This window comes from Rana temporaria, chromosome 8 (genome assembly GCF_905171775.1).
Source record: "Rana temporaria chromosome 8, aRanTem1.1, whole genome shotgun sequence".
Taxonomy (NCBI): Eukaryota; Metazoa; Chordata; class Amphibia; order Anura; family Ranidae; genus Rana; species Rana temporaria.
This window is the reverse complement of record NC_053496.1, coordinates 158546974-158560912: the sequence shown is the minus strand read 5'-3', so window position 1 is coordinate 158560912 and position 13939 is coordinate 158546974. Positions and strand designations below refer to the sequence as shown.

Sequence of the window (13939 nt, the reverse complement as noted above, 5' to 3'; positions counted from 1 at the left end):
AGATCCTGTAAAGCCAGGTGCACTCGAACCGAATGTCGGAAGACAACGCCCGGTTAAAAAAAAAATCGTCAACATTCGGCCCCTGTGTATGTTGGACATGCATGCTGGAAAACCAGCATCCGAACCAACTCCCGATTGAAGTGTTCTGGCAGTGGGGCCGTCACACTGTCAGAACACAACAGCTCAGCCAGGGAGATCGCTGAACTAACCTCGATTGGTTAGTACAGCAGGTGCGAACGGAACCGTCAGGTTGAAGAAAAAACGAATAGTGTGTACCAGGCTTAAACCTCTTTAAAGTGCTTAGGCTTATCAGTAAGTCGGTAAGTCGGTGAGAAGTCGGTGAGTGCAAAAGAGTGTTGGGGATTGATCACTTTTCACGTGGTGAAGTGGCATGGAACATGTGGAAGAATCTCTAATTTGTGTTTGATAAAAAAACGTGGGACTTTAGGACACCTAATCAATGGTGGAGAGGACTGTTCATTTTAAAACTGCACGGTTTATTATATTTTTGGATTAGCATGGAATGCAACTACATTTATGCAATGAGTTATTATCACGACGCTACCTCATATTGGAGCTGTGTTTATAGAGCTCAGTGTGTTGTATAGAATCTTGAAAAATTAGAGCAGTGGTAATGCAAGCCAGAAATACTCTGTTTCAACTGGGTTCACAGTTTTTTTCAGAGATGTATCATCTGCAATGTAATCCATAACAACTAGAAAAGTTTTTTTTAAAAATCAAAAGGAAATCTCGAAAATAAGTGGTAGTGCAACACATTGGTCTTTTGCTTTAGTACCAGTTTTATGATGAAGGTATACAGAAGATATTGCCTGTCCTGCAAAAACAACAAGTGCTTAATGTGAACTTCACTCACCTGCTCTATTTTTGTCTGTTACATTTTCCATGGTATAGGTTTTATAAAAATATTTGTTGATCCTGCCAAAAATCTTGTGAGCTGGTAACATTGTGGTTTCAACCTCTACTGCACAGTTATCAGTCACAGGGTTCCCAGTTTTCTTTCTGTGGACTACATATCTCCTACCTGTCTCCAGAAATACAAAGCTAGGGATAATCTGGTCTTCGGAACTTGATCAAAATACTGACGTTCAACAAAATCTGCCTATAGCATTAATATGCAAGTTGTTCGCGGAGTTTGTGTCACGTTTAACATGCGTTAAAAGGGAGCTAAAAAAGCTCCCCAAACGCTCTATGCGCACTTGACATTAAACGCACCAAAGATGCCTAGGTTTTTTTTTGGCTACTGTGAACAAGGCCTAAAGTGCTGCAAATGCACATCATACACGCTCACTGCAAACATAAGTCGATGCGTTACCATAGACTTGAACAGTGAAAAAAAAAAAAAAAATAGAAGAATCTTGCGCTATGGAATAACCAAACTAGCTAGTTCTAAGAAATTGTGAAATATATATATATATATATATATATATATATATATATATATAACACACACACACACTGTATTTATCGGGGTATAGCGCGCTCCCTTGTATAGCGCGCACCCCTAAAGTTGCCCCAATTCCTGTGGAAAAAAGTTTTTTTGTACTTACAGTTTTGGTGTCTTGCGCGGCGTCCATCGGCGGGTCCGTCTGCGGCTTCGGGCGTCCTCTTCGTCGGGTGTGGCGTCCTCCCCGCGCCGAGTTTGAATACTGCGCCGACATATACCGAGCGCAGTACACTCGTGTATCGTCGAGCAGGCTCGGCAACTCTCGCGCTGACGTCCTGTACGTCCAGGACGTCAGCGCGAGAGGAGCTGAGACTGGCCGACGATACACTAGTGTACCGCCTTCGGTATATGCCGGCGCAGTATTCTAACTCGGCGCGGGAAAGCGGGTATCGGCGTATGCTGCGCACCCACGATTTTGCCCTGATTTTCAGGGCAAAAAAGTGCGCGGTATACGCCGATAAATACGGTGTCGTGTGTGTGTGTGTATGTGTATGTACATACATACACATATACACACGATGTGGGTCTGTGATCTTGCTGGTATATCAGAGGAGATGTGACTAATCTTGCCAATACTCCACCACAGTAGCAATCAGAAAAAAAATGAAAAAAAAAAAAAAAAAACAGGACCATAGCGCAATACAGTTTAATTTTAAAAATGTGTTTAAAAAAACAGGAGCCAAATGGCTGCTTACATTGGTAGGTTCCTTTCCTTGGCACTGGAGGTATACAGCATCTGTCACCAGGTAAATGGAAGGAATAGCCTCCCCACTCACACTGTGTGGACCACCGTGGTAAGACAGAAACCGGAAGTACTAGTGACCAGGATGCGCCTTGACATACGTTTCGTCTTCACAACGTCATCAGGAAGTGTCCAAGTGTTTTTTGAGCACTATGCACTTTATTTGTATCTGCATTACACACCACATAGATTTGAACAGAAGGAGTTGAGATGCTTTAACTCCTTCAAAACTCCACATTATTTTTGAAGTGCATCAACGCAAACGCTTCATCCTTTGAGAAAGTGAACAGCACTGGGTGCCATCCATATTATCAATTGCAGACTTGGAGTTTGAGGAGAGTTTAAAAAAATAAAATGCACCCCAAACTCCTGCTATTATTGCTAGTGTGAACAGGGCCTTGGTCTTCTGGTTCTTCCCACGTCAACACAATGCTGCATTTTAGAGGTCTGAAATAGAACTGGGCAAATGGGACTGCCCAAAGAAGGCCACCATCAGGATAAATACACAAAAAGGGAGACTGGGGGTCACTCCTGGACTGCAGAGCTTGAATCTGAGGCAAGAGTGACAAGTTTTTCCTGTGGAAGAAACATGTTGGCCAAAGCTGTGTCCAGCTGTAGACATTCCTGGGACATTTTTTAAAGGTTCAGCATCTGGCCTAACCACTATAAATGTTTGGACAACCAAAGCCATGTTGTCCCACACAGCCCAAACTGACTGTTCCTTTAAAAGAAGGAAGTCTAAATACACTACAATGGAAATGCCACAGCGCAGTGCAGCTAATACTGAGGGCAACACTTTGGTGATCATCTAAAGTGCAGGACCATGAACTGGTAGTGTAAGGGCCCCGCAACAAAACATAGGAAATTTTGTTACGCCGGAAAGAGAGACATGGAAGTATGCCTTCTTGATGTCCACAGAAGCCAGAAAGTCTCCCTGGTGAAGGAAGGTGAGAACAGATTTGGTGAATTATATGAAAAATGTCTGGGCTTGAATGAAGACAGGCTTTCAGGATTGGGTGAATGTCCTTTCTGATTGGAACTGGGTGGAGCAAAATCCACTGACACTGTTCTGTCAAAAGAACAAGAGAAATTACACCTTGATTTAGACTAGAAGTCTCCGGCGGAGACCTGCTAATCCATTTGGCGCAGTGACACTCCCCATTATGTACATTACTCGTCATACTGAAACATTCAGACAAAACACTTGTGATAGCAGTGAGTAAAGCTGACCATACATGGAACAAAATTCAATCTCTGTATGGGCACTATGTTTGAACATAAGTCACTGTACCATCAACTTTTCTACAAACTGCCCCCCATTCGATCAGAGCTGCAGGTAACACACTGCAGATCAATGTATTCTGTCTGCAGGCAAGTCTCCCCACCATCAGAATACGAAGACATACCAGGGAGGATTCCCACATCCACCTCTAGAGTGTGGATGGGGAAATTAGGTCTTTTTTTTTTTTCCCCTTCAACCCAGTGGTTGAATGGAAAAAATATATAATAAATTGACTCATCTACTGCCAGCTTTAAGTCACTAAAAAAACTTTAATTAACCCCCTCCCGCTGGCCCTTTAAGGGTTCTAAACGCCAGGAGGCGGAGGCAGGCATTCTGGTCATGTGATTGGCTCACAGTGGTCACATGACCAAAAGCTCCCGATCGCTAGTATGCATCGGGAGCTTTGCGGTAACCACGGCTACTGTGGCAGGGAGCGTTCTCTCAGCAAGGCAAGTGGTTTACACAGGGCCGCATATATGCGGCCGCTTGGCATGAAGGCCCACAACACAGAGGCCACATACGTGCATTCGGCCGGAGTTAAAGGTTAAATTTGTAAACCGTAGCACCCAGTAACAAAGCTGATCAAGGTCGTCTAGTATAAACAAAAAGCAGAATATTTTGATTTTGAAGCGGAGGTCCGGTAAAAAAAAAATAAAAAAAAAATGAAAGTCAGCAGCTGCCAACACTGTAGCTGCTGACTTTTAATAAGGACACTTGCCTGTCCTAGTCGCCAGCTTTACTGCCCGTTTCCTACTGCGCATGTGCGAGCAGCGCGGCGCTTTGTGAATGGGCCGGCTGTTTTCTGGGATACACACAGTTCCCAGAATGCAGCGCGCCCCATTCACAAGAAGAAATCGAGTGTAGGAGGAGGAAGAGAATCCACCGCGGAGAATGAAGAGGCAGATTCGGGACTTCCGCATAGCAACAGCTATTTAGGGTAAGTAAAAAAAAAAATGTATTTATTTTATTTTTTTTGATTTTTGGAGAATTTTTTTTTTTTTTCAGGGTAGAACACCACTTTAAATGCCTTTTTAAATAGGAATAACCAATTTCACCAAATTTAAGTCCAATTCCCTAATCCCCTTCTCAAGTTCCCCAGAAGATTTTTTTTTGTTTGTTTTTAACTTCTTTCTTTTGTGGCTGGTCAAATGATACACTTGGTCATTTTCTATGATGCACTGTGAGGTCAGGACACTGTGCTTACAGTCTTTCCTCAGTCGAGATGAGTGATAGTGGACATCATTTGACAATGAAGACTAAGGTGTACTGCAGGGATAACGTTGGATTGAAGGGGAGTGTCTCTGCCAGTCCAGTATTTTTCTCCCCCCCCCCCCCCATTACATAGTTAGTCAGGTTGAAAAAAGACACAAGTCCATCCAGTTCAACCACAAAAAACAAAATAAAAAAAAACACAGTAAAATCCTATACACCCAACTCCATACCCACAGTTGATCCAGAGGAAGGCAAAAAACCCCAGCGGAGCATGATCCAATTTGCTACAGCAGGGGAAAAAATTCCTTCCTGATCCCCCGAGAGGCAATCGGATTTACCCTGGATCAACTATACCTACAAATCTTAGTACTCAGTTATATTCTGTACATTTAGGAAAGAATCCAGACCTTTCTTAAAGCAATCTACTGAGCTGGCCAGAACCACCTCTGGAGGGAGTCTGTTCCACATTTTCACAGCTCTTACTGTGAAAAAACCTTTCCGTATTTGGAGGTGAAATCTCTTTTCCTCTAGACGTAAAGATTGCCCCCTTGTCCTCAGTGATGACCGTAAAGTGAATAACTCAACACCAAGTTCACTGTATGGACCTCTTATATATTTGTACATGTTGATCATATCCCCCCTTATTCTCCTCTTCTCAAGAGTGAATAAATTCAGTTCCTCTAATCTTTCCTCATAGCTGAGCTCCTCCATGCCTCTTATCAGTTTGGTTGCTCTTCTCTGCACTTTCTCCAGTTCTCCTATATCCTTTTTGCCAGTGAGATAGTTAGAAAGAAGCCTAGAAATTGGTCTTAATTCATATTTTGTTGCTAAAACTTTTTTTTACCCATCGAATAGGTCATTTAATCGATATGTATAAAGCTTCCTAGGGGTGTGTCATGTGTCAGTACCACAAACTGTCAGTAAGGCCCTAAAGCCACAAAACACAAATTAGCAGCAGGTATAGAAAGCAACCAATGATGACGTGCTCACCGTTGCAGGTCTTTGCACCAGATTCTCCAGCTTGGTGTGGCTAAACTCCAGGCTGATTACATTATATAATTTTTCTCTTTCTTCATCTGGGGTTTCATAATATTTTGCCCATTGTGCCATGGTCATCTCTATTCCTATTTGGGTGCCGACGTCCATCACGTCTACAATGCGCTTGCTTCCTAGAAGAGAAGTTTAAAGTGTATGTAAAACTTTAGCAATAAATGTATCTTATTTGATTCCTTTTGGTCTGTTAACCACTTCAATACCAGGAACTTTCACCCCCCTCCTGCCCAGGCCAGTTTTCAACGCTATCACAATTCGAAAGAAGATTGCATGATCACTGTATCCATATGAAATTTTTGTCATATTTTCACATAGAGAGTTTTCTTTTGGCGATATTTATTCACTACTGGGTTTTAAAAAAAAATTGCTAAAAAAATTTAAATAGAACACACCAACATTTTAGAAAAAAACACAAGTTTTTCTTTGTTTCTGTTATACGATTTGCAAATAAATAATTATTTTGATAAATTTAGTCCAGACTGTATTCTGCTACATTTCCTTGGTGAAAATAATCCAAATCCGTGTACATTATTTAGTCTGTAGGAAAGTTAGAGTCCACAAACTATGGTACATATCTGAAAATATATCAATGTACTGAGGGGTCATCTAATTTCTTGAGGCCCTAAAACACCAGGACAGTACAAATATCCCCCAAATGATCCCCGTTTGGAACGTAGTCAGTCCAAGGTATTTAGTAAGAGGCACGGGGTGTTTTTTTAAGTTGAAATTTTTTGACAACATTTTTAGAATATATCGTCACCAATGCAGTACAGCGTCATCATATGAACTGACGTGGCGGTGGATCAGGGACACTGACTGGTGACTGTATGCTGTGACCAGAGCAATACAGTGTTAAAATATAAACATTGTACTACTCTGGGGGAATTGAGCAATATTTTTTTGTACACATTATGACTGCTTATACCAGTGAATTTCAGTGTCTTTTGTTGCGATTATCTTTGATTAGCCACAGCTAATCACATGGTGCAGATGGGCTTTGATTAGTCCTATCTGTACCATGTGATTACTGTGACCAATCACAGCTAGCAACACAATTGTATACAATGAATTGCATTAATCAAAGCCATCTATTGTTTACAATTGTCATGTGATCTGCTGTGATTGGTCACAGCAATCACATGGTACCGAGAGCGGGCCAGGTACACTGATCAGTCACCGGTTGTGTCCGGAGGACACAGCCATTGACCGATCGTGCCACAGTGCAGCCCTTGAGGAGCATTTTGGCAGGTCGTCATATGACATCTACCCAAAACGACAAATGTCCCGCCCAGAAATCATATGACAATAAGCTGGGCAGGAAATGGTTTCCTGACAGAAGTCTTGTACGCTGATAACTTCCTGTAATCTTTGCCTTGGGGCGGTTGTCAGTAAAGTTTCCTGCTACCTCTGTGGACTACAAAACATGTCTGAAATTTATGGAGAAGTAAGGAAGGAGTTTTGTAGTCCCAATACACTCCCTATCCTAGGGTAACAATGCTCACTTGTTGCACTTTATCTTTGGAGAGGCTGTGTTGTTCCCCTATGTTGCTCCCCTGATCTAAATCACAAACACCTTCCCCCCTCATCTTCATACCTCAAATTGGAGGTGCATCACAGTTCACAAAAGATAGCATGTTTTTGGAGTGTTCAAGATAACTTGAATACCCAAAGGAAACCTCCAAAAGCACAGGGTGAACAGGCAAACTCTATGCAGGTATCATTGTGGTTGAGATTTAGATCAAGGACATCAGTGCTGCAATGCACAAGTACTTACAACTAAGCCACTGTGCTGCCCCACATACATTCACAAGAAATAAAAACCATCTTCACTTACCTACAAACAACTTCACATCATTCACACTAAAGTCAGGATCTGGCATTCTAGAAAAAGAACAATAGTAAATCAAGAAAAGCTTACTAAAAATGTATCTGTAGACTTTTTAACCTTACCCCAATCTATACGTTTCATCAATCTTACATTACTATTCTGAACTGTGGTCATGATTGTCAGAAGTTTATGGTTGTATTTTGTGCCAATGGGTGCAAGGAATCTCTTGGCTTCTCTGATAGAGATATATATTATACACACACATTTATACATACATACATACACACCTACATAGAGTTAGGTCCACATAGATTTGAACATGGGCACAATTCTCATACTTTTGGCTCTGTATGCCACCAAAATAAAATTAAAACGAAAAACAAACAATCCAAATAACTTTAAAGTGCAGACTTTCAGCTTTAAGTCAAGGGGTTGAACATAAATATCAAGTACAAACTTTAGGAACTGCAACCATTTTTATGCACAGTCCTCCCATTTTCAGGGGCTCAAATGTAATTGGACAAATGAATATCAAAAATAAAACGTTCATTACTATTTTGATGAGAATTCTTTACTGGCAATACATGCCTGAAGTCATTACCAAAGACTGGGTATCCTAGTTTCTGATGCTTTGCCAGGCTCTAAGGCTGGATTCACACCTATGCAGTTTTAGTGCATTTTGCAGATTTGCACTACAGTCCATTTTACATGGTTTCCTATGGAACAGGTTCTGTAGTGCAAAAAGCACTAAACATGCATAGGTGTGAATCCAGCCTAACTGCAGCTCTCTTCAGTTCTTTGTATGTGGGTCTTGAGTTTTGCCTTCAGCAAGTGACAGGTATGCTCAATTTGTTTGAGATCAGGTGATTGCAGAATATTCCACTTCTTTTCCTTCAAAAGCTCCTGCATTGCTTTTGCAGTGTATTTTGGATCATTGTCCATCTGTACTGTGAAGTGCCATCCAATCAAATATGCTGCATTTGGCTGAATCTGGGCTGACAGTATATCTCTAAACACTGCATAATTCACCTGGCTGCTTCTGTCACATCATCAATAAACACCAATAACACAGTGCCACTGGAAGCCATGCATGCCCGTACCATCACACCATGTTTCACAGGTGACGTTGTGTGCTTTGGATCATGAGCTGTTCCAAGCCTTCTCCACACTTTTTTCTTCCCGTCATTCTGGTACAGATTGATCTTAGTTTCATCCATCCAAAGAATGCTTTTCCAGAACGGATCTGGCTTGTTTACATGTCCTAATCTGACTTTTCTATTCAGGCTTATGAATGGTTTGCACTTGGTGGTGAATTCTCTCTTGTGAAGTCTTCTCTTGATTGTAAACTATGACACACTCACCTCCTGGAGAGTGTCTTTCACTTGTCTAGATGTTTTGAATGGGTTATTTTTTTTACCATAGAGAGGATCCTGTGTTCATCCACCACTGTTGTCTTCCGTGGACCTCAAGGCCTTTTTCTGTTGCTGAGCTCACCAGTGCATTCTTCTTTCATCAGAATAAACCATCGTACATTTATTGTACTGTTGATTTGGCAACTCCTAATGTTGCTGCTATCTCTGATGGATTTGTTTAGTTTTTGAAGCCTCACAAAGAGCCGTTTGACTTGCATGGACGGCTCATTTGAACGTATGATGTAGGTTCACAGCAATAGATTCAAAATGCAAATACCACACTTAGAATCAACTCCAGACCTTTTATCTGCTTATGGCTGGGTTCACACTACTACACTACTTTCATCCTACTTTGCTCTGCTACATTGGTCCTACATTTATCCTACATTGGTCCTACATCCATCCTACTTTCATGAACAGGATACTACTTTGGTCCGACTTCAATGATATTCAATGGGCCTGAAGTAGGATCAATGTAGGACCAAAAGTAGTACAGGGAGCATTTTCAAAGTCGGACCGACTTGTGTAGGACACTACAAGACGCTCTCATAGGGAAACATTGAACACAGAGCAAAGTAGGATGAAAGTAGTGTAGTAGTGTGAACCCAGCCTAATTGATGAAGAAATAACGAAGGAGTAGCCCACACCTGGCCATGAAACAGCTTTTGATTCAATTGTCCAATTACTAAAAAAATAAAATAAAGAGGGGATGGCCATTAAGAGCTGTAATTCCTAAACCCTTCCTCCAATTTGGATGTACATTCCCTTAAATTAAACCTGGCAGTGCGCACTTTCAGTCCATTTTATAACAACTGTAGCTTGAATATGTTTTGATAAATACCTTAAAAAAAAAAAAAAAAAAAAAATTGTGCCCGTGTCAAAATACATACATACATACATACATGCAACATACACACACACACACACACACACACACACACTTGCTCAGCTTGGGATCAGCTTTAGGTCGCTGTGCCAAGCTTGACAAACCTTTGTTTTATTTTTACATTTCAGGGTTTGTCGGTAAATAGGGGCTATACAGGAGCCCTCACAAGAGTAGAAAATTATTTTTTAACAGGCTTTCAGTTCTTGTACATTATCTAGTTGTGATGTGGTCCAATTAAAGTAGTCGTGAACTTCAGTAATAAAAAACATTTTTTTTGAATAGTTAAATATAACCCTCTAATAAATCCATGTTTAGATTTTTATTTTATTTTTTAAACTTGCTTAAAATTTTTGGGCATGTAAAGTGCTGTGTCAACAGACACACACACAGCACGACTCGGGATCGAGTCTGCAGGTGTGCCCCCATAGCAAGCAGCTTGCTATGGGGGGCACACAGAAAAGAGGAGGAGCCAAGAGTGCCAGCATGGGTCCCCAGAAGAGTTGGTTCGGTGGTCGCTCTGTGCAAAACCTTTAAAAATTATTTTAAGCCCCAGTTCAAAATCACATAACAAGTCGCACCCCATTGCCTGCACTACTTTTTCGACTTGCATTGACTTCTGTTAAATGAAGTCACAAGCCGCAATGAAATTGGAGACCCAAATCGCACACTCCTGAAAGTAGCTCGATTTCAAAGCTACACTAGTGTGGACCAGGGCTAAGTCAAATTCAGGTAACTAAACCAGCAACATTTAAAAATGTTTACAATGAAATACAGCAAGGATTTGAATTGTTCTGTGCAGTGGCGATGGCTATGAGCTTAAATCTAAACTTCAAAGACACAGAAGAAAGCAGCTCTGTGTTCATTGATGCATCAATATATATATATATATATATAATTTTTTTTTTTATGCAAGCATTGCACATACCTAAATTTGGCTTGGCAGCCTTCTGCAATCCCTGTTGATCGCAGCTAAGACTGGGGTTTTATCAAGTCTCCTGCCCTGCCAGACAAGGCTGTGCAGTGTGGCAGAGCTGTGCAAATCCCAGAACCGCATGAACAGGCAGGTAAAACCGCTTTCATATGTGTATTTACCAGTTTGCCTGGAGTTTAGCTTTATAAGCTCTATGTTTTCGATCTGTTTCTTTTTCAAAATTCATGACATGAAGTAAGAGACCAGCTCGAAATCAGAAAATATAAGAAATTGTTTAGCAATTCCCCATCCAATAGTTTTTTGTTGTGTGAACTGATAAAAAATATGACTCTAATGTATGGGCAAGACAAACTGGGGGCAAAGCCTTAACCTCTCACTTACCTGATGCCAAGTCCTTCAGAACTTTTAAATATCAGCGGGTCCCTGAGTCCGCCTTGCTGAATGTACCTCATATTAAAGTCTGAAAAAGAAAGACAGTCAACAGCATGTTCACCAATCTTCTGTGCCTCCTGAATTATTTCCCATCACTTAGTCCCCTGACCTTTTCCCTCCATGAAGATGATAAAGTTGGAGTTGTACTTCTGGCTACGAAGTTTCTCCTCCAAGTCAAAAGTTCTTTTGCCCTCAATCTCCTCATCTGAGATGCCATCATCTTCATATCGACGACGACGTGTGCTCCTCTAGAGGATAGAAAAGTCGACACATAGACAATCACATTACATAAAAGGAGTCCGCCATAAACAGATTACCCACACGCTTTAAAAAGAAGACATTCTCAGCCTTGACCTTTGCCATGGTGCAACCTGAGAATTACCTACAAATAAATGAATAAAGCCCACTTTTCCTTCAACCTACCCAAAAACAATGGGATGACAGTACTGCCACGGTAGCATGCCTTTTTATACCTGTAAAATTAAAAGTGCCGGTTTGACTTGACCGCCCCTCATTTTTTAGCTATAATTCTCCTGGGGATAACAGGAGTGCAGTACGTTCTGCACTCCTGTGACTAATTTTCAGCTGTTTTCAAAGTCTGCTGAGGGCTGGTGTCACTGAGCCAGTCCAGGCTCTGAGAATATCCTGACCATATGGTTGGGATCCATCCAGATGCCTGGGCTTGAAGCAGGCTCAGCCTCTCAGCGAGCCACAGAGAGCCTGAGCCAGCTGCTCCTGCACCCTCCAGTGAACGCTGGAGGGGAGAGCTGAGAGACAGATGGACAGTCACCAGTTCTCTGCAGCTTGAAGACTGAAAACAGAGTGATCGGCTCAGTTCCTTGTTATAGAGTCGGCAGGGGACAGATGCAGCTGGGATCGGTGCTACATCCATCTAGGCACCACACAAAATGTTGGATTGGCTGAAGGGCAGCGGGGTCAAGCTTGTTGTTCGTGTATGTGTATGTCAGGGCACTAACTCTTACCTGCCTTCCAGAACGGTGCAATCGCGGCTGTTTGCGCCGCGCGCGTGCGTGGTGTTGGCGTGCACGGGCGCGCAAGATCTGTAGTCCCGTCCAGCCAATCAGAGCCCTGAGCGGGCTATTTAAACCTCTCCCTTTCCTGTGGCTAGTTGCTGGTTTGTCACAGCGCTTGTTTGGAGTGTTTCCTGATCCTGGAAAAACCTTATCTGATCTTGTTCCTGTTTACCTGACCTGGGCTATACTCTACCGGATTGCTGCCTTCTCCTACCTTGACCTCGGCTTGCCTATTGGACTATTCTGATCTCACCTGCCCTTGACCTTTTGGCTTGAACTTTGGACTACCCTGTTTATCTGAACTTCCTTGACCACAGCCTGTTTTCTGGATTTCCCTGTTTCCTACCAACCCTGCTTCCCGGACCTCCTGGAATTCCCTGCCATATCTTCAGCCATTCCCAAGTGGACTACTGCCTGGTTGTTCCTGTTTCACGCACCGAACCTTCACCTTCCCATCGGTACCGGTGCCTCCTGGTGCGTCTGCTCCCCTGTTCCCAATTCAGGGGCGGACCGCGCCGGGTCGCAAAGGGAGCCACCCTCAGCATCTTGGCCTTGGTAAGTGTACTTTTGTTACTTCCTGATAGTGTATGTGTGTATATATATATATATATATATATATATATATATATATATATATATATATATATATATATATATATATATATATATATATATTCATATATATATATATTCAGCTCATTAAAGAGTGCGCGTATGGGTGAGGACAGAATGTGGAATCAACAGAAGGTACACCCACTGTAATCTGCCTTCAGAAAACCACAGGAGAAGGTGGATACAAGTTCAGCCAACCTAGTAATCACACACGTAGAACACCAGCGACTGGCTTTTAGACTCCATTTATATTAGCGTTTAACGTGACTTTTGATCCAACATTACATCCTATGGATCCAAGTTGCACCAATTTGAATAGATGCCATTAAAAAAAATGGGGTGCGACTGGCCACGTGATGTTGATGCCAAAGTCACATGACAAATCACACAAAAGTGAATGGAGCCTTAGCTAGGACAACTCACCACTGCATATCATGAAGTCTGGTAGACTTTGCTACAGATGAATAGAACAAGCACTAAGTTGTAGCAATTTAGATTTGTCCAAATAAGACAATGTAATCTAGAGGAGCGGCCACACAGTGGTTCTAGATATAGATTTTTTTTTTGCTTTATAGGAAGGGTTGATTATATAGCATAAAACATCATAGATAGCATTTCAATTCTAATTATATATCAGACAGGAGGCTCATATCTTGCATTTATCTTTCTTTATTAAATGCTCATAGCAGAAAATTTATTCTTTATATTTTATGTAATTTGTTAACTTTTTCACCTAAAATGGTGGATAAAAGAAACTACAATTCCCAGCAGTCCCGGCAAGTCTAAGCCACACCTCCCGGTGGTATGTATATAAGGGACTGCTCTGATGTACTTCTTCCTCTTTCTTTCTGCTCATTGCGAGAAAAAGATAAGTAGAGACAGTCCAATCAATTATTTCATTTGATATTTATTTGATTGTTTTATTGATTAATATTACTAATATTAACATTGTTGGCATTTGGTATTGGGTCTAGGACCCCCCCCCCCCCCCCCTCTCCCTCCAAGTAGTTTGATCAGTTATTTCATTGATCATTTATTGCGTTGTGGTAT

General features: G+C 41.7%; 1 protein-coding gene across 1 annotated transcript in view; it reads right to left on the bottom strand.

Moving 5' to 3' along the window:
* KDM2A (lysine demethylase 2A) overlaps window positions 1–13939 on the bottom strand; it is a 165951-nt gene that overhangs the window by 128921 nt on the left and 23091 nt on the right. Inside the window, exons 3-6 of the mRNA XM_040321012.1 lie at window positions 11353–11491; window positions 11193–11271; window positions 7589–7635; window positions 5692–5870 (exon numbers count right to left, since the gene is read on the bottom strand). Coding sequence (XP_040176946.1) covers window positions 5692–5870; window positions 7589–7635; window positions 11193–11271; window positions 11353–11491 — 444 coding nt within the window. The remainder of the gene's footprint in view (window positions 1–5691; window positions 5871–7588; window positions 7636–11192; window positions 11272–11352; window positions 11492–13939) is intronic.